The 19,616-nt window shown below is 52.8% G+C and overlaps 1 protein-coding gene across 9 annotated transcripts in view; it reads right to left on the bottom strand.

Annotated features, from left to right (window-relative positions):
* ITPRIP (inositol 1,4,5-trisphosphate receptor interacting protein) overlaps positions 1–19,616 on the bottom strand; it is a 33,057-nt gene that overhangs the window by 650 nt on the left and 12,791 nt on the right. For 4 of the 9 annotated variants that reach the window (XM_072805406.1, XM_072805404.1, XM_072805408.1 and 1 more), the window contains 2 exons: positions 13,771–13,995; positions 8,460–12,142 (listed from right to left, as the gene is read on the bottom strand). In XM_072805406.1, the coding sequence (XP_072661507.1) occupies positions 10,474–12,129 (1,656 nt within the window). In that variant the 5' untranslated portion in view covers positions 12,130–12,142; positions 13,771–13,995 and the 3' untranslated portion in view covers positions 8,460–10,473. Of the gene's footprint in view, positions 1–5,550; positions 5,667–8,459; positions 12,143–13,770; positions 13,996–14,963; positions 15,131–18,300; positions 18,485–19,616 lie in introns of those variants that run through there. The other 5 variants (XR_012020674.1, XM_072805409.1, XM_072805407.1 and 2 more) reach the window with 5 other exon arrangements.

Raw genomic sequence — 19,616 nt, 5'->3', positions numbered from 1 at the left:
CTAGAGAAGAGGAGGAAGAAGAAAAACACTTCAGGTCCAAATACTTTCCATTTGGCACGCAAAAGCTGCTGTCCGCATGGGCATGTGAGTGTCATTCGGCTTCCCACTTTGGCATGGGCCTAGGAGACACCAAGGGTCTCATGACTAAAGGAATTCCAAAGCAGGAAATGAAACACCCGTTGTCTCCGCCGAACTAACTACGTCAGAATTTCACCGGTGCTGACAGGGCTCAGAATGGCTCACAAAATGTTCTATAGCTGACATCCTGCCTTAAAAAAAATAAACACGCCCCAAACCCAGTCACAGGCAAAGGTCACTTTGTTGGATTTGCGTCACACACACTTTCAAATCCCAGCAGATGCCTCTGGTTGCCTGTTGTGTACCAAGCCCTGGGCCATGTGGGGGCTAAAGATGACAAAAACACAGGAGCCCCTGGTCCTTCCACTCATCTTGGTTGAGATTTTAAACTTAGTGCTTTGGAGCTGCTTGTCTGGCAGTCGGAATGCTTGTCTTGGCCTCGTGTGGCACCTCTGCTGACTCTGCCCCGCATTGCTCAGCACTGAAGGTGACTAAGATCCCCGGAGGGTGGCCAGGGGTGCTGGTGGGTATCCGAGGCTGGGAGCTTCCATCACTCACCCCATAGGAGTGGGACGGGATTGTCCAATACCATTTTATCTCATGGTCTAGGGATCAGCCTGTGATCATTTCAGCTGTGTTCATGCCCAATCTTTTCTCAGCCTCCCGGCCATGTGAAAGGCCAGGCAGTAGTGGGAGTGATGTTTTGACTTGTCAGTGCCCACTGATGGGCTGTCTACAGCCCCTGCCTCTGACTCAGTCCAACTAGCCCAGTTTCTCCCCACGTCTCAACCTGGCCTGGCCATCTGCTGCCTCTGGGTGGATTTTGACTCATGTAAATAGTTACCAGTGTGACTTCGAGCCAGTTGGACAGAAGCAAGCCTGTTTGGTGAGGTAGCCTGGGCTGCCAGAACAGGCGCCGCGTGACAGGGGCAGTCTGCTGTGGCATCTGCTCAGGATGGGCCTTGTTGTCATGGCACCTGAGCCAATGCAGAGTACAGTCTGCGAGTCACATTTTCCTGGGATCTTTGCTCGGCCCCTGTAGCCTCTCCTAGGACTTGGGGACGGATCAGTCTCTTTGGGAGTAAATCCTGTGTGCTGGCGAGTATTTGGCATGAGACCAAAATTGCTGTTGACACAACAGATAATGGCATGTCTTTGGATGACCAAAACCAAAGATGTTCTGTTTGGGGCTCTACATACTAATTTAGAAAGCTTGAAAAACCAGGAAACACAGGATGAGAAACGTGCTCGTGGGGAGAGGTTGCAGGCTGGTGGCTCGCAGCCCAGTTGAGGATGTGGATGCCTTTCGGCCAGGCGTGCTCTCTGCAGTTTGCCATGGTCACCTGCACTGCCTTCCACGTCTCCCTTCTCGTTCCTTTATGTTACCTGTCTGCCCCACAGAGGACTCAGTTGTCAACCTCTGGATAAAATTAACGAGGATTTAGCCTGGAGACAAGAGGCAATTAAATAATGCTCCGTGAGGAGCTTTTGAAATACCATGTCTTTTACTGCGGGAGAGGGCAAGAAATAATATATCAGGGTTTTAAAAGAAATGCAACAATGCAAAAAAAAAAAAAAAAAAAAAAAAAGGGAATCCTTCCACCATCTCGTGTCACAGAGATAACCACTTTTAACAGTTGGTATCTATCTTATAAAAGCATGTTAAACCTACAGATTTAAGGTGAAAGCTCTTCTCTATGTCCTGCAGAGCAAAAAAAGAGAAAAATAGTTTGAACCACCGCATTTGAAAGAGCCTCATCGCACACGAGGTTAACATCCAAGTCCACGACCAGAGGAGGTCCTGTGAAGCTCCCTTCCTTAGAGGTTCTGGACTGGAGTGAGTCCAGTGACATCCTGATGCGGTCTGGGGGTCGGTGGAGTGACTAGGACAGCTGGGCTGGCAGTGGTGGTGGGGCGGGAAGGGTTGGGGGGCAGATGGTGACTCAGTGTTACGTGGAATTGCTTCTAGCTCTCAATTTCTCTCATCTTTGACAACACAGTCACTAACTGTTCAGGTGGATTAAATCTGAATTATAAGGTAGAAGCTGGAATGTTTCTTCTGCGTGTGCCTCCACATTGCTCTCTGGAGCTTTGGTGGCACGTGGCAGTGGCAGTGTGCGTGGGGTGTCTCTCCACCTGATTCCTTACTCTCATGTCTTGCCTGGTCCGCATTTCCTTTGTCAAAGTCAATGGCCATCTTGATGCAGGGGTTCTGTTCTGCTCTGCCTTCAGAACCAAGCTTAACTCTCATGGTTTATGTTGATCTGGTTCCATTTATCTAAAATCTTCACAAACAACCAAATATCCTGCTCGAGGGGGTAGGGGGCTTTCTTGTTTTCTTTTTCTTTTTTTTAAGATTTTATTTATTTATTCATGAGAATACACAGAGAGGAGAGAGAGAGGCGGAGACACAGGCAGAGGGAGAAGCAGGCTCCATGCAGGGAGCCAGACGTGGGACTTGATCCTGGGACTCCAGGATCACGCTCTGGGCTGAAGGCGGCGCTAAACCGCTGAGCCACCCAGGCTGCCTGGGGCTTTCTTGTTGACTAAGCTTCAGTCCCTTTCTCCCTCCCCCTGCCACAAACTGGACAGTGTGCCCACCTTAGAGGCTCATTTCCCACTACCTTCCTCTGTGAATCCCTGGAAGGCTGGACATTGGTTTTTTTCAAACATTTTGCTCACCTCTGGCTACTCAGAGCTCTTTAGCCTTTTGCAAATGCTATTTCCTCCACTCTACAGTCTTCCTCAGAATAGCGTCTGGTTGTTTCATTTTTATTTTTCAACCAGCCTTTTCTCTTGCAAAGTTCAGATGAAAATTCTTTGTGCAAAGAGGTAGTGTACCAGCATGGGTAAGAATAGAGCTATTTGGTCAGGCACACTGCGCTCACATCCTAGCTCGGCCACTCATTAAATTCTGTTGCTTAGGGGATCCCTGGGTGGCTTAGCGGTTTAGAGCCTGCCTTTGGCCCAGGGCATGATCCTGGAGTCCTGGGATCGAGTCCCACATTGGGCTTCTTGCATGGAGCCTGCTTCTCCCTCTGCCTGTGTCTGTCTCTCTCTCTGTCTCTTGTGAATAAAATCTTAAAAAAAAAAAAAATTCTGTTGCTTAGCCTCTCTGAGCATGAGTTTATCTGTAAAATGGGACCATGAAGTGTCTATTTCATAGGGTTGTTGAAGAATAATGAGACCATCCATGAAAGGGCTCAGCACCTGCCGGGTAAATGCCCAGTGAGTGGCAGGCAACCCTGTTATCATGGTGAGACTTCTGCAAAAGATCAAACTTGACCTGTGTCCATTCTCCCATCACTTTGTGGAACAAAGTGATTCATGGTTCGGAGTGTTTTCTGGTTCTGTGCAGGTGGGTTTAATTTCAAATGACCTGTGAGCCCTTGGAAGCCGGGACTTTTGTCTCCTCCTCCCTTTCCTAGCCCTCCAAGCCTAGATGATCACCGAGTCCCTGGATCTTGCTACACTGTTGAGGAACGTAAAATAAATACCGTTTCCCGTGTTGTGGAGAAGTACTCAGAATCCAGCTACTCTGTCTCTTGAAGTGTGTTTAAGTAGGAGGGATTTGAAATGACCGAAGGCCTGCACAATTGTTAGGTAGCTTGAGTGCTGTGGGGAACATACAGGCGCCCCAGGAGCAATACTGTGTCTTGTCACTTCTTCCCAAGGACCCAGCACTGCAAGAATCCCCTTGTAGATAGGGGCCCCTGGCTGGCCTGCTTCCTTGTCGGTAGCAGAGGGCCTCACTCGAGGGTGTGGCTGAAAAATCAAGAGTCAGCTAGCTCCCTAGCATCGAGGCAGGATGGAAAGAGCATTTGTAAGCCTGTCAGGCCCAGACAAAGCCATCGAGGCAGGCTCTGACGGGTAGCCCACCCCAGGTAGCCTGAGCCGACTGTCTCCTAGGAGCAAAAGATGGGTTTCAGAACCTAGGATGGTGATCTGTTAGCAGGAGCAGCTTTTGATGAATCTGGGATTATGGTTGTGGAATTTTTGGGTTATGCTCAGGGATTTAGTTAAGTCTTTGTGTGTGTGTGTGTGTGTGTGTGTGTGTGTGTATTTGCATGCTTCTGTGCATTTCTGTCATAGAAGGAAGGTACTAGGATAAATAATTAGAAGCTGTATAGATGGTAAGGGCAGGAATTATTTTTAAAATTCCATCCTAAAATAAGTGGCAATTGGTCATTCACTTGATAAAGAGAAAGGTCCCCTTTGGGGACTTTATCTGAGACAGTCTGATGGTAGCAGGTGTGGGGTGGGGGGTGGACATCCCAGATGTAGTGGCAGCAAGAGCTGCTTAACCTGGAAGCCAGAGCAAGAGCTCACTGGGGCTCTGTGAAGCCCTAGCCTAAAGCCAGGCTTCAGGAGTGCAGAGGAAGGAACCAAGGTAGAGTCAGAATAGAAAACCTCCTGTTTATGTTTTTTTGTTGTTGTTGTTCTGCTTGTTTTGGTTTTATTGTCCAAGTCCCAAGCTAAGCGCTTCATTTGTGACCATTTTACTCAATCTTCTCAATGGCTCTATGAAGTGGACAGTACTCCTGTCTTCTAGAAGAAACTGAAGCAAAACCTAGGCTCATAGAAATTATGAGACTTGCTGAGCTAGGACATGGCACAGCTGGGATCTGAACATAGAGCCCAGGCTCTTAGCACCTGTGGTACTTATACGGTCTGGAATCTGACTCTTTGCTCTTTGTATCGCTTTGTCATGGGAGAAATTGGGTATCTAGTGGGCAGTGCCTCACACATGGGGATCCATTTTGAGTGGGTACATGGAGATAGGGCAGAGGTCCACACTTCCTTGTCTCTTCCTGGATCATGGAATGTTGAGGCTGAGCGATAGTGCTGCTTGAAGTCTGGTACTGGATGGGTGGGGCTTCAGTAGCTCCCTTGGCTAGTCAGATTATAAAATGTTGCAAGGAAGACAAAAATGTGCGGAGAGGGCTTCTAGGAATTGGCCTGGACAAAGCTTGGGATATCAAGAGGGCAGATTGCCACCAACCTCCTTGGCCCTGCATCTGGCTCTAGTTAAGGTCTCTGCTGTCATCTTGGTTAGCCCAGATTCCTGGGGTGAGGGGGTATGTATAGGCTGACTCATTGTCCTTGGCTGATTCAACACTAGCCATGATTTTTTGGAGGAGACCCAACACAACCATCAGCCACTGGGGGTCCAACCATCATCCCGAGAGACTGGTCCAACATAATCCAGTCTACTCTTCAGAAATAATAGTGAGGCCTTGGGGGCTGTGTGAGTCATCTCTGGCCAGGTGGGAAGACAGGCCCAAGGGAGGCTTGTGAGAAGTGGTGGGAAGTGGGTCTTAGCTTTGTTTCTATTTTAAATAAAGTTACCTTAAGAGAGACCTACAAGATCACTCATCAGTGGGTTTTAAAGTAACAGATGGGAGCACATTCTTCCCAATCTCCGACCCCACCCCTGTCCTGCAAATTTCATTTGGCACTTTTAAGACCTACCTTTTCCCAGCAAGAAAAGAAGAAAGGCCTTCGAACATCTCTGAGGTTTATGCACTTCCATCTTGCTGGAAGAGAGTTTGTTGTTGACAGCTTTATTTTCTGGTTTCTTTGTGGGGCTGCAGAGGAACATTAAAGGAATAGAAATGCCACTTATACTAGGAAAGCAGGGGCCCCACATTGTCCAGGAGGAAACAAAGTAGCCCTGAGCACAAATGAACAGAACACATGCATCTGGGGACAGGAAAACAATCAAGTTGATCTGATTTTCTTTGGGAGGCTCCTCACCTTTTCCTGAGAGCTGAGACTGTTTACAGCCCAAACTCAAAGCTGACCTGGGGGTCCTCGAATTCTCTCTTGCCATGCAGGCCTTAAGAGCCACATCATTTCACTTTCAATGACTTAACACTCTCTACTGTTCTCTGGCTTATTTTTGGGCCATCAGTTTTGCCTTTCCCAAAAGACTCATGTCCTTGGGGACAGATCCCTCGTCTTACACTTCTATTCCCCACATAGCCCCTGACCCAGGGTGGAACACAAGCTGGGTGGTTCAATACTTGGCTAAAAATGCCTTTTCCTCGCTTTGGAGTCATAATGATGGAATAAATATGGTAAGATACTTGGTGGTGAATCCGTATGTACCAAGTTGGTGAGTACATATTATAGCAATGACCAGGAGGGAGGATCACTTCAAAGCAGACTTTATGCCCTGAGATGTTCACTGGTGTGTTGTTTGTAATAGCAAAAAAACTGGAGACATGTCACTGTCCCTCAGTAGGAGAGGCTGGGTCAATTAGGGTATGTCTGCGCATACAGGGAGATAGTAAGCAGCTATTTTGAAAAATAGGGTAGAACCAAATGTTGAAAAATGGTATCTAAGAAAAGTTAGATGGTAGGATGCAATTTATATAAAAGGGAAAGGGATGCATGCACACATGTGATACATACACAGAACAATTTTGGAAGGATACACAAGAGACTTCATCTTGGTTCCGGCTGGGTAATGACTGGAAAAGTAAGAGGTGGGTGCTTTTGTCTGTTACTTAATTTTTCTGTCATTGGTTGAATTTTTTTATTATGAGTCTACTGTTTTTGGGATCCCTGGGTGGCGCAGTGGTTTAGCGCCTGTCTTTGGCCCAGGGCGCGATCCTGGAGACCCGGGATCGAATCCCACATCGGGCTCCCAGTGCATGGAGCCTGCTCCTCCCTCTGCCTGTGTCTCTGCCTCTCTCTCTCTCTGTGTGACTATCATAAATAAATAAAAATTTAAAAAAATTAAAAAAAAAGAAATGTTTATGAGTCTACTGTTTTTATATATAGAGAAAGTAACTAATTAGAAAAGCAAGCTATTTTTGGATGGCAATGAGAAAAGTTAACTCAAAAAGATGTCCTTCCCAGGGTGGGGGTCCTGGGGCAAGGCAAGAGGAGGGTGAAGTAGGGTGGGGACAAGGCAGGTGGTCATTGGCGCTCTCTGCTCCCGGTCTGCTGGCCAAAACAAACAACCTTCCAGCTCTATCCCATGAGATGGAGACCACGTGGAGCATGAGAATGTTCTGAATCACAGCCTATGGGGTGATTTCAGTTAGAACTTCCGGGACATTCACTGACCCTGCCACAGATGCCACCGACCCCACCCTGGATGCGGGCCATAAATCCCTGCAGCACCTGACACAGCACTGATCACATAGTTAGGGGCTTTGAGGTTTGGGGTAAATCTAGTTACTGTCTCACTCAAAAATCAACAATGGTTCACCACGGCTTGTTGTATGAAGTGCAAATTTACCTTGGCTCTGCCTTGAAGGCTCTTCTGTGATCAGCCCCAACATCTTCAAACTCATGTGCTAAAACTTCTCATTATCTGTCCACATATACACCAGCCCTGTGTGGATTCAGCCCTGGCTTTGCTGCTTACCCTTCTGTGCCTCAGCGTCCTCCTCTGGAAAATGGGAGGATTTTAACAGCACCCACATCATAGGGTTGACATGGGAATGAAATGATACGTAAGTGCACATAGAAGGGCGGCTGGCACAAAGTAGGTGCTACTTCAATGTTGCCTGCACCTATCATGCTCTCCCACCCTCACTCCATGGTTCTGGCTGGAACACTTGTCCTGCTCAGGTCCTATCCATATTTCAGAAGCTGTCTCAGGCAGGGCCTAATCCTTAACATCCCCGCCCAGGTAGCAGCGGTTCTTGGGCTTTCAGAATCACCTGGGGGACTTGGCAAAATGCAGATTCTTGTGCTGGACTCTTAGAGACTCACTCAAGTCTGCAGCGTGGCCAGAAGCCTTCACCCGTGTGATACCCAGGCACGGAGTGCGGGGCCACAGCTGGAGAAGCAGGCTCTAAGCTGGCTTCTCCTTTGGACCAGTGAGCAATGTGTTTCCATCCTTCTTTGGCCCATCCCAACCTACTCGATGTCTTGGCCTCGTAGCTGTACCCCTTTCAGCGTTGTCAAGAGGTGCAGCAAGCAGTGAGCGGATGCCCAGAGAGGTCAAGCATGCTTGGGAAAGGAGAGAACTTCTTCAGAGAAAGAGGCCTGGGTGTCCTCTGTGGGAAAGCCTATTAAATGCCCTCATGTACTAAAGCCTCCACTTAAAAGATAATCTCTTTCCTCAAAAACCACAAGCTGCGTGTTCCTTGTAGGTCCCCATGTGTTTGCACATTGAGCTCTGTGAAATCGGGTCTGGTGCAGGCAGCTACTACGTTCCCCTTCTGGAACTCTGCAGGCTGCTTCAGAGATGGGCTAGAAATGTTCTATTTTGTTATTTTTTTTTTTTAAAGTTTCCTGAAAGCCCAAGAATCAGAAGGGAGTGAAAGCTTCCGCTGGTCAACAGGAAACCCTCCCTGCTCCCCAACTCTGCCCTGGGAATCTCACAGACTTCCTGAAGTTAAAACAAATACTGTGACCAGTTTCTACTCCTTGCAAGAATTTAATTCTTCCTTTAATATAAATAAGGCAGCACGAAACACTGAGAGCCCTGCTGCTTTCTGCTTCAGAAGCAGCTTTGGTACAAAAAAGATCCCCCCACCCCCGTCCCGCTAAGTTGTTATCTCTGCATAAACAAGGGGCCAGAAGGTAGTTTTTCAGTGAACTTTCCCCTGGAAGCCAAGGGGAAGCCGAGGGAGGTTCAGGTTCGGTCTTAGCTTCTGGAGGCTGGTTCCTGGCTGGGGGTCTCCTCTAAGCACAACGAGATAAGGATGAAAGGGGAAAGGCAAGGCACGGGCAATAATAAATACGGAAATTCCCCCTGATTCTGGAAACACATCACAACTGAATGGGGGTGTGGGCTGCTGTTGAGGGCCATGTGAGCTTAATCCTTCCTGGCAGCACCGGGCCACTGTGGTGCTGGGGACACACAGACCCAAGTCTGCACAGTCTGGCTGCAGCTCACGCGGAATGGTTCCTACAGGCTTCAGCACCCCATCACAGCCGAGCCTCCTGCTGCCAGTAAACCCTGTCAGGCAAACCGTCCATCTTCCAGAACCCTGGGGCCAGGTGAGAGCACCCTTAGGGAAGGGACAGGATCCTCACGGAGAGCCTGACACCCCTGTGGAACTGGGTATGCTGTCTGGCAGGCATGGCCAGCTTGAACCCCAGAGCAGATCCCAAGTGCTGGTTCAGGCGTTCTTGGCTTGCTGCAAGGGTAATGAGGCAGTGTCATGAGAGAAAGTCCCAAAGGGCCAGTGAAGCCACAGGTGGGGTTGGAGTGGCTTCCCAACCCCCCTACACAGGCCCGGAGATAGGCTCGCTCCCACCGCTGGCTCTGGTGCCTGCTCAGTGACCAGGTAACCTCTGTGGGGCTCAGGGGCTGGGTTGGCAGCGCTGTCCTTGCATGTTCCCAGGCAGCCAAGTATCTCTGGGTCTTGGTCATCTGTGTGGCTGCCAAGGCTCATCCAGAAAGGGGGGTTCTTGTGCGGTGGGAGCGCCCCACTGGAACAAACAGATCTTGGGGCCCAGAGATGGAGCTGGGTATCCTCTTGCCTCCAGGCGTGCTCAGCTCTAGGACTGGGATCTTGCTGAGGAAAACTCAGGTCTATGGTATCCCTCATTTCTCAGCTCTGCTGTTTTCTCTGAACTGGGCATCAGAGGCAGAGCCCAGCACCCCTGGGCACAAGGTTCCACCCTTTGCCCCAGTCACCCTGTGTCTCTTGCAGCTTCCATCTTCAGTATCTGCCCTCCCCCACCACACAGATGATCAGAGACCAGCTGTTGGAGCTTGTCCCTAGCATGGTATGTGGCACCAATGCCACTCAGGGCACAGCACCCTGGGGGAAGGGGTGGGGAGAAGGGGGCGCACCTTAAGCGAGACACGTAGCTAAAAAAGCGGCCGATCGAAACTTCTCTCTGCCACCAAGTACCCACTTCTGTGCAACAAAGACATCGGCCCTTCTGGGCCTTGGACTTCTCCTATGTCTTTTCTCCAAATAGTTTAAAAAATGGCAGCCACAGGTGGGCCCCTCCTGTGCAGGCTGGAGATGGAAGGTTGCAAACTCCCAAGACTGTCCCATCCTGTCAGGGTGCAGGGTCTCAACACGTGTCCCCATCAGCACTCCTGTAGACCCTCTGTTGATATTCAAGTAAATGTAAAAGTCACACCCAAGGCGATGTTTGTGCTGTCTTTACCTCAGTGACCAGAGAGTATCCTGTTGTCACCTTGGCCATATGGGGTGATCCAAAAGTAAGCTGCAAAGGATCAACCAGACGCAGACAATAGCCTCATCGGTAGGCCCCGGTGGCACGAGGGCAAACCAGCTCCCGGCTCGGGGTTCCGTTTCCTCCGTGCCGCGGGGCCTGGCTTCCTTGGCGGGCTGGGCCATGGAGCCCGGCAGGGCCCGCCTTCGTCCTGGGCCAGGGCCTGCAGATGCCCCCGGAGGTGTGGACGCGTGGGTGCCCCGCGCCCTGGCCCTCTGGGTGCTGGACGCTCTACAAGGCCGCAGCTTTGTGGGGCAGGCCGGGGTCTGAGGGGACGTGCAGGGAATACTCGCTGATGAGCACCGGCGCGTTCTTCAGCATCTCGTAGAAGGCGTCCACCGTCTTGCGGTAGAGACTTCGCTGCAGGACGAAGGGCCTGAAGAGGTTGAGAGGCTCGGCCCGGCGAACGGCCTCCGGGAGCCCCATGCCGTCGGGCACCTCGCGGTTGCCGATGAAGAAGTGATGGAGCTTCTTCTCCAGCAGGCTCTTCTCCAGGAAGCGGAGCAGCTCCCGCAGGCGAGCGTCCAGCTGCCCGGCCCTCCAGTCGGCCGGCCGGCGGCGGAGCAGGAGGTGCAGCAGGGCCGTCTTCAGGTGGTAGTTGCCGAGCCCGCTGCGGCCGGTCAGGCGGCTCTGCTTGGAGAGCAGGAAGGAGGCGATCTGCAGGCAGCTGAGGTGGCAGGCGCCCTCCGGCAGGGCCTTCGAGGTCACCCTGAGGAAGTGCCGCTCGTACACAGCGAAGGACAGGAGCCAGTCGCTGCTGGACGCCGGGGCCTCCCCCGAGGGCTCCCTGGGAAGGTGGGAGACAAAGTACAGGTCCGAGTCGTCACACTGGATCACCGGAATCAGGTGGAAGGGCATAAACTTCCCCGAGCGGAACTTGATCTTGAGGGAGCCGGGCCGGTCCAGCTGACCGAAGGCCAGGTCGAACTCGTACTTGTGGGCGATGCGGTGCCAGGCCCGGGTCAGGGCCATCTGGAACCACTTCATGACCCGCGCGGTGTCCAGGTACGGGGAGTCTCCGGCGCACAGCAGGCTCTCCAGCTCGCCGCCGGGCCGCGCCACGCTGCTCCTGCCGTGGAGGAGACACAGCATGTCGTCCCCGAGCGTGGTCTTGCCGCAGACGCAGCCCAGCGCACCCTCATCGGCCCTGACCACCCTGATCTGGCCGTAGCCCTGGCGGCCCAAGGGCACCGAGCGGCGGGAGCAGCAGAGCTCCGGGCGGAAGTGGTAGGGCTCGGGGGGCACGAAGGGCACAAAGAGCTCGCACAGCAGCGGCCTGTCCACCTGCCAGTTCTCGTACATGCTGTCCACGCCGATGAAGTCCTCCAGCTCCATGTCCGTGTCCCGGTTGCAGAGGCTCCTCAGGGCTTCCAGCAAGTCATCCACGAAGCCTTCCACGAACTCCCGGGTGCGGGCCGCGTCGGCCGTGGCGCCCCGGATGCAATGCTCATAAAAGTGGTGGAGGGTGGCCTTGTTGGGCAGGGTGAGGCCCCGGAGCGGGGCGCCGTCCAGGCCGGGCAGCTCGTCCTCGTCCCCGCCCAGGCACTCCGGGGAAGGCCCGTCCTGGTGGTCCTGCCGCCACACCTCGATCACCAGGAAGAGGATCATGCAGAGGGTGCTCCACAGGTCCCAGGCTGTGCGATTCTCATTCTGCTGCTGCCCTTCCTCTGCCACGTGCTCCAGGGCCTCCTTCTCAGCTGCCAGCCGGGCCACCTCCTCCTCCAGGCGGAGCTGCTCCAGCTGCAGCTTCTCCTGGTGCGCCTGCATCTTGCGGATGATCTCCTCCTCGTTCTCGGGCACTGTGGCATTCTCCCGGGGGAACAGCAGTGGGTGGTTGATGATGGCTGTCACCACCACCAGACACACCCGGAAGAGCCCCAGAGCCATGGCTGGAACTTTCCTGCCACACAGAGAGACAGATCAGTGGTCACACCGAGCTTCCCTCCGTGCCACTTCCTCCCCGGACCGTCACACCAAGCTCTGTCCCACTGCGTCGGTGACTGTCTTGCAGGTCTTCTCCCGCTCAGCCTGCAGTCCTACCTCCTCCCCCACTGCTGTGTCTCAGTGCAGCCTTGGAAGAGGGAACTACAAAGTCACACACCAGCAATCCTGGCTGAGCAACCCATGGAAGCTGTCATGTTTCTGGAAGCACAACCCACTTTGGCCAGGAGCCAACCCTTTTCAGTGGTCCCCATCCATGATTGGGTGGGGATAACTCCAACTCCAGCTACAGGGGTGAACATATAACCCAGGCCCAAACTATTCCACACCCCTGTCTCCACAGTGTGGATTCAGAGAGGAGCATAGGACCTCACTCCGGCCAATGTGAGAGACACAGAGAGATAGGATGTGCTGGGGCCGATGGGGAGAAAGACGGCCCTGGGGCCTAGGTTTGCCAGGGAGCAGGATCATCTCTGCCCATGGCTCTCCAGCTCCCGCAAAGGGGGGTCTGCTTGAGAGGGATGCCAACGTAGATACAAGCAGACTCCTTGGATCCAGCTATGCCTGAAGCTGTTGCCTCTGGACTCATAAAGTCATGTAAGTCCATAGTTGCTTTGCTTTAAGTCAGTTTGAGCTGTTTTCCTATCACTTCAACCCACCTCCCCCCGGTTAATGCCGTGTAGCGAATGTGACTTTGCTCGAGGCAATAAAACCTAGTGGTTAAGAATAAGAAGGCTGAGTTCCAAGGCCAGCTCTGTCACTGATTAGCTGTGTGCCCTTGGACATGTTAACACACCTCTCTGAGACCCATTTTCCTTAATGGACAGGAGGAAAGCTATATGTAGTAACCACAGGGCGCAGTATTGAGGGATGTGGTGACCCATGCAAACTGCGTACACAGCACCGTGGATGGTGCACAGCATACATTTGTTGAATGGCAAGTGTTTTTGAACCAGTTTTGGGTCCTTGTCTTCCCCCACTGCACACCTCTCCTTCTGATCTGTAAGGCCTCATCCAAATTCAGACACTGACCTCCTCGACTTTTCCCAGGTCTCTCCCCAGGGCAATCTTGGATATAACCAGAGTGACTGAGTCATTGGATTTCCTTTCCTCTCATGAGTCGTCTAAACTTAAATCTCACTTCTTAAAATTGTGTCTCCACATGCCATTCCTCCAGGACAAATGGATTTTTAGATCTCAAGCCACCCCTTATAATTCTGGGAGTTTTTTAGATACGCTGAACCTGGGGCCCCATCCTGGGTCTGTTGAACCGGAATCTGCATTTTAATATCATCCCCATTAAAGTTTGAGAGGCACAGTCTTATGGGGTAAGCCTCACATTATACCCTCTCCTCTTGCCAAGTAACAATGAGCCTTTCCCATGCTTTGCCCTGCCCCCTTTCTGCCTGGGACCTCCGCTAGGAGAGCAAATGGCCAAATGAGGTTGTTGTTGGACTACAAAAGACACAGAAGGTTCCCCTGGCCACCCCCCAGCCTCGTATGCCAACACGCGCTTCTCCACATTGCTTGAGCCCCATTCCCTAACCTTGCATTTACACCCTTCCAACCACTTGTGCTGGTTCTTACCCTAATGGTGCCAAGAACAGGTGTGTGTCATCAGGTGAAGACAGCTCTGCAGGTTCTAGCCAGCAGTGCCAGGATGTACACGACTCGGGTTGCCACAGGTGGGTAAAGCCTGCTTCTCAGATGTGATTCTATCCCACACATAGCTGGACAACGAGCAGGAACCAAAAGCGGGATCCAGTGGTAGCAGAATTCAGCGTGCACACATATTCAGGCCCCAGAGGTGGACTTGGGGAGGAGAGGGAGGACAGGAGAAAGTGCAGGAAGTCAGATCGGAAGGGGTGTGGGGTGAGGAAAAAGTCCAGGGGGAAGCCAGCCAGCTTTTCTTCCCTAAGACAAGGAGTGGCTTGCTGGATAATTGCAGAAACAGGTCAGCCCTGGTTTCCACACAAGAGAAACATCAATGGAAAGTTTTGCCAGGGTGGTCCAAGGCAAAGCCACGAGGCAGGCTTACGAACGTGGATCAGGGTTTTAAGATAAAGGTGTGCAGTGCTAATAAGCACAGCACCAGGCAGCAGCCAGCTGGGAGAGAATTTGGAGGTTTTGAGGCCCTTGAGGGTCCCTGTACTATAGGCAGTCCCCTTTGGGCATAGCAGACCCTGACAGGTCACAGTAATAGTCCTGGGTGGCCCCTGACCCAGGAGGTTGGTCTCCACGCCAATTCAGGGTAGGATGCCAGCAACTGGGGAATAGTGCCATCGTCAAGCCTCCTCTTTCCCCAACAGCTTCCATGGGGCTACCTGTGTGCATCCTCGTGCCTTGTTCAAGGGCTGTAATGGCCTCCTTGTACTGGGACAGGCAAGGTTCAGAGCTCCAGACCAAATGGAGCCATCGACTCTGTATGGAAGGGGTTAGGAGGATGGATTTTGGATTCCAGAACCCAGCATGGGCACGTACTAGCTCTGTGACCTTGGACAAACCACCTAACTTCTTAGACTCTCAGTCTATTCATCTGTGAAATGGAAAGAATAATACCTGATGTTGGAAAGCTTGAACAAGATCATGCATATAAAGCCCTTAGCGAAATCCTTGCCCCTGAGCAAGTTTATAAAAGGGTCTCAGAGATGGGATGGGGAAACGCAAGGGCCCTGCCTGTACAGTTTCCTGATGGGCCATGCAGATGCCCCTACCAGGTACCCTGGCAGGAGGCAAGCAGCCCACAGTAACACTGACAGGAGTAGGGTTACAAGACTCACCCGAGCATGAGGGAGATGAGGTAGCAAAGTGGAAGGAGCCCGGGCTATAGAAACAGACAGGCCTGGGTTTGAAACGTGACTCTATCCTTGCCGAGTGGTCTTGCTTCATGGCACCACTGCTTTACCTTTGAGATGGAGCTAAGAGAAGTTCCTCCTTCCCAGGAAGGCTGAGTTAAGGGAGATAATCCAGTTCAGGTGCTTGGCACAGTGCCTAGCACAGAGTGGATGCCCTACATTAGCTCCTTCCCCCTAGGCTTCCACGGGCCTCTGTTTTCTCACCTGCTAAGCACCCCAGCCCTGCCAAGTGCTAAGGGGTGCGGAGGAAAGCACGCTCAAAAGTGCTTTGAAAGCACAAAATGCTCCTCTAGCATTGCTGTCCCTTGGCATGTCACTCTGCCCACCCTGCCCCCCAGCAAAGGGGAGAAGCCTTTGGAGCCTTGGATCCTCTTGGAGGTAGAGTCTGACTCACGTCAACTCCCTCCCAGGGATCAGATGAGATCCCAGTTGTCATTTTGCTCCTTTTAACGTCTGGGCAGGCAGGCTCTGCCTACGGCACCCTAAGGGGTGGGGAACAGGCTGTGGTTGCTCAGTGCTCACTAGATGGGGCAAAGTTGGAACCTCTGCTTCCCCTCCCCAAACCAAGCCACAGGGAACACTCCTCTGGGGGCCACAGGGCCAGAAGAATAAGGAGAAGGAACCAGAGTGGTGTGACTTTTATTGGAACCACAGGGACAGGCAGGTATCTGGGAGCCTCTCCCCAAACTGTGGATACACATGCATGTATACACACACACACCCCTTCCCAAAGAGCCCCTTTCCTCTCAATTTCAAATTGTCCACTTCTCTCACCCCATGAGGCTGCCCCATACACATGGCCTGAGCATCCAGTTGGGTTTGGCTTGAAAATTAACTTGGGTTACTCCTCGGGCTTTTGTCTGTCTGCTTGCCAGGAAGGCAGCAGGAAACCTGCTGAGTTCCTCTCCACCCCCCCGCTCCTGCCCGCAGAGTGTGGTGGCCCATGCAGGTCACAGCTAAACTTAGCCTGGCAAAGAGCCAGGGTCACGAGGCAGCAGGGGCTGGGGCAGAGGGCTGCAGATGGTCAGGTCAGCCTGGACCATTGGTTTTCTCAGACCCTTATTCTGTGCCTGGCCAGAAGCCTCAGACCCTCCCTATCCCCTGGGGTCGATCACTCCTGCATCCCCCAGAGCCCTCTAGCACCCCAATCAGAGCTTAATCCAGTGAATTCCACTAGGAGTTGTCTAGTAGAGATTTGTTTCTGTTTATCAAACCCTCACTAGGCTGTGCTGGGTGCACTGTGGCCCCCTTCCAAGTGGTAGGTGGTATCCCTGTTTCACAAACCTGTTAACCAAACCCAAGAGACGAAGCAATTCTCTAGCACACGACTAGAAAAGGCACAGCTGGGTTGAGATACCGTCTGTTCTGTTTCCACCCCGAAAGTCCACGTTCTTTCCACCCTGCTGTGTTTTCAGAGCACCTACTATGCACAAGGACCATGAGCCCAGCCTGATCCCAGGCACGGAGAGCACCACAACCCACATGTGGAGGCAGACAGCCACCAAGGCCTCACAGGACTTGAATGGGCTGGGGAGCGTTAATGGCACATGAGCAGTAGGCTATGAAAATGCAGAGGGAATTTCATTTCTGTTCTTTGGGGACCCCTCCTTGTCTGTGGACCTTCCCTGTGTCCCCCCTGCTGCAGAGACGTGGCTGTGCTAGCTTTTGGCTCCATATTGGTGAGAGCAGTGAGAGCCTGTTGTCCAGCCCCGTGTGTTCATCAACATCCCTTCTGACCTGTCACCCACCTACCCCCACTCGGGGCTGGGTGGCTGTGGCCTCAGCAGCAGAGGTACCCAGGACCCATTTCTCAGCAGCCAGCAGTCCCCTGGGACAGTGGTTCTCAAAATGTAGCACCGTGATCATCTGGGAACTTAGACATGCAAATGCTCAGATGCAATCCCAGTCCTGCTGATCAGAAATCCCAGGGCTGGGGCCCAGCACCTATGTCGCAAGGAGCCCTGTGGGTAGTTCCAGCACCCACTCAAGTCTGAGAACCAGCCCTGCCCAAGCCAGGCAGGCCTCCAGGAGGAGGAGGGTGCGGCTCCTGCGGTGCCCCTGCAGCCCAGAATCCTGCAGCTCGCCAGAGCTCTGCCCCACGCCCAGCTTGTCAGATGCAATTAGCTCAAGCGGCCCTAGCGTCATCGTCAGAGCTAAAAGGAACAGCTGAGTGGTTTCCTTATAAATAGAATAAAGGAAGGTGGGTTGATGGCAGGGGAAGCCACCTGTAGCCCAGATCCTGGGGGGTTTCTTGGGTCCCTCTCCCACTGCTGAGACTCTGCACCCTCTGAGGAAGAAGAGGCCAAAGAAGACAGAGCTGTCATTAATTTTGGGCTGTGTGCCTGGTCTTGAGCTGGACTTTCTCAGTGCCAGCTGGCAAAGTACAGGACTGTTTGGGGGAAATCAAGCCACAAATTTAAGAAAGTCAGAATTTAGTGTATGCTCGTCTAAGCCCCATTTTACAGATGAGGAAACTAAAGAGACCTAAAGAGGAGACTCCTCTGAGCAGGAGTGGGGCGGGGAGGGTGTGGTTCAGGCTGGTGGGGTGAATCCCACATGGAGAGACAGGCCAGAGAAGTGGCGGCAGGTGCCCTGCAACAGCCGGTATGCATGAAGCTAAGCACTTTGAGTATATTTTGTCATTCGATTCTCGGAACATTAGTTCCATAGTCGCAACATCCTACCTTGTGAAGAGACTGACGGTCAGAAAGACCCACTGTGTGGCTTCTCAGATTCCCTGTCTGCAGGGAGCCTGTCCCCCTCCCTCAGTGCTCCTTCCATCCTCCCAGGGATGAGTGAGCCCTGCCACCTCCCAGGTATCACGGCCAGGCCAGCGGCAACCACTCAGATCATGGGGAAACTACTGTAGAGTCTGACCCTGCGTCTGTCTTGGGGGTGGAGTTTGGGCCCCGGAGAGCAAGAGAGCAAGAGAGCAAGCAGTCTGTCTGAAGCCCTGGTGAGGCTCTCCTGGGGTCTGGCTTGTCTGATCCCTGATTCCATGTCTCTTTCTAGCCCAGCCCATGCTGCGCCCCGGCGTCAAACAAGCTTCCCTGCCCAGCCCAGGGGCCCCTCCTCAGGGAGGACAAAATACATGCAGAGTAAGGAAGGGGTTTGTGGCTCTCACCGGCAGGCCTCCCTCGCCCATCTCAGAACTCCTGCAGCTCAGGCCACCTTCCCGCTCCCCCTTGTGTCACTTTGCCCACCAGTCCCTGCCTTCCTGGCTACAGTTCTAGCAAGTTCCCAAAGCTGAATGTCCTCTCACCTCCTCCAGGGCACCAGGCTTCGGGCAGCGCATGCAGCAGGCGCCCAGTATGCCAGTCAGAGCTGACTTATCATGCATTGGGGAGGAGATGGCCACTGCGGGGATGACATGTCTCCACAAACTCCTTTTTCTTCCCCTCAAGGCTGGGGGTGGGGTGTAAACGGACTCATCCTAGATGGCTCCTGCCCTTTCAGGACAGGAGTCTCCTACAGGAGAGGAGAAAGGCCTTGCAGCCTGGCCCACACCCCAGTGAGGGCATCTCTTGCTGAGGTTCCTCTTTGCCTGCACCCCAAATGGAGGAGGTGGGGTAGGGGAAAGGCTGAGCAGCACTGGGGAGGGGGCTGGGGCCTGGGGCCTCAAGCCTGACTGAGTAGGAGATGGAGGGCAGGCAAAGAAAGGAAGTGAGGAAAGAGGAAGGAAGAGAACCAACAAAGCATAATTGAGAAATGGGTTGAAGGGTGAGGTTCTGAGCCCCCAGTGTCTCTTCTCCATGTCCTTACAGCCACCCCCATTACCTTTCACCTCACTCCTCCCACTCAGCAGAACTTCTGTCTTGGCCTCCAGCCAAGTTCACCTTCCTCAGACCTGCCACCCTCACAGCCACTGAGGTCCTTCCCTTACCTGCTTTCAGTCACCCTTCCTGAAGGCAGGGGTTATAAGACCAAATGTGGGGGAGAGGGGTGGGGAAGGGGAGAGGTGACCATAGTAAATGGTCAAGGCTGCAGATGCTACAGATCCAAGTGATGCGCATGGGGTCAAATGGGGCCCACGTGCTTTCCCTAAAGGGGAGAGCCACCACATGGCATGTGCTGTGTGTGGAGAATGGCATGATCTATTTTTTCCCCCCAAGAGAAGCCAGAAATCTGGATTTTATCAACATCCTCAATTTTACAATGTTGGGTGCTATTTCAAAAATTCTTTGAAAACCATGGAAGCCACACAAAGTATGTCAGTGGGCCACCTAAAGTCCATGGGCCCTGGTCCACAAGCCCCCTTTATGTGCCTTCTTTCTCCTATTCACCGGAACTCCCCACTTCCTCAGCATCCTCAAGGCTGCCCTTGACCTTGGGACTCTCCTCACTCTTCCTCCTTGGCAATACGACCATCTACTATTTCCTCCGTGAATAGGACTCCCTGGAATAGCCCCCCTGGCTCGACCTTTCTCCCCAAACCCAGTCCTGACTGTATTCCAGCGTCTCCCAGTCATCCCAGCAGCCGCCCCCAGAATAATCATAACCGGCATTTATGAGGGCTGGCTATGTGCCAGGCCTTCTCCACAGCCAGGCCTTCTCCACAGCCTCTCCAGGGACTAGAAG

The sequence above is a fragment of the Canis lupus genome, chromosome 29 (genome assembly GCF_048164855.1).
Source record: "Canis lupus baileyi chromosome 29, mCanLup2.hap1, whole genome shotgun sequence".
In the NCBI taxonomy this organism is placed as follows: domain Eukaryota; kingdom Metazoa; phylum Chordata; class Mammalia; order Carnivora; family Canidae; genus Canis; species Canis lupus.
Note: the sequence above shows the minus strand (reverse complement) of the source record. Positions and strands in the feature narration are given on the sequence as shown.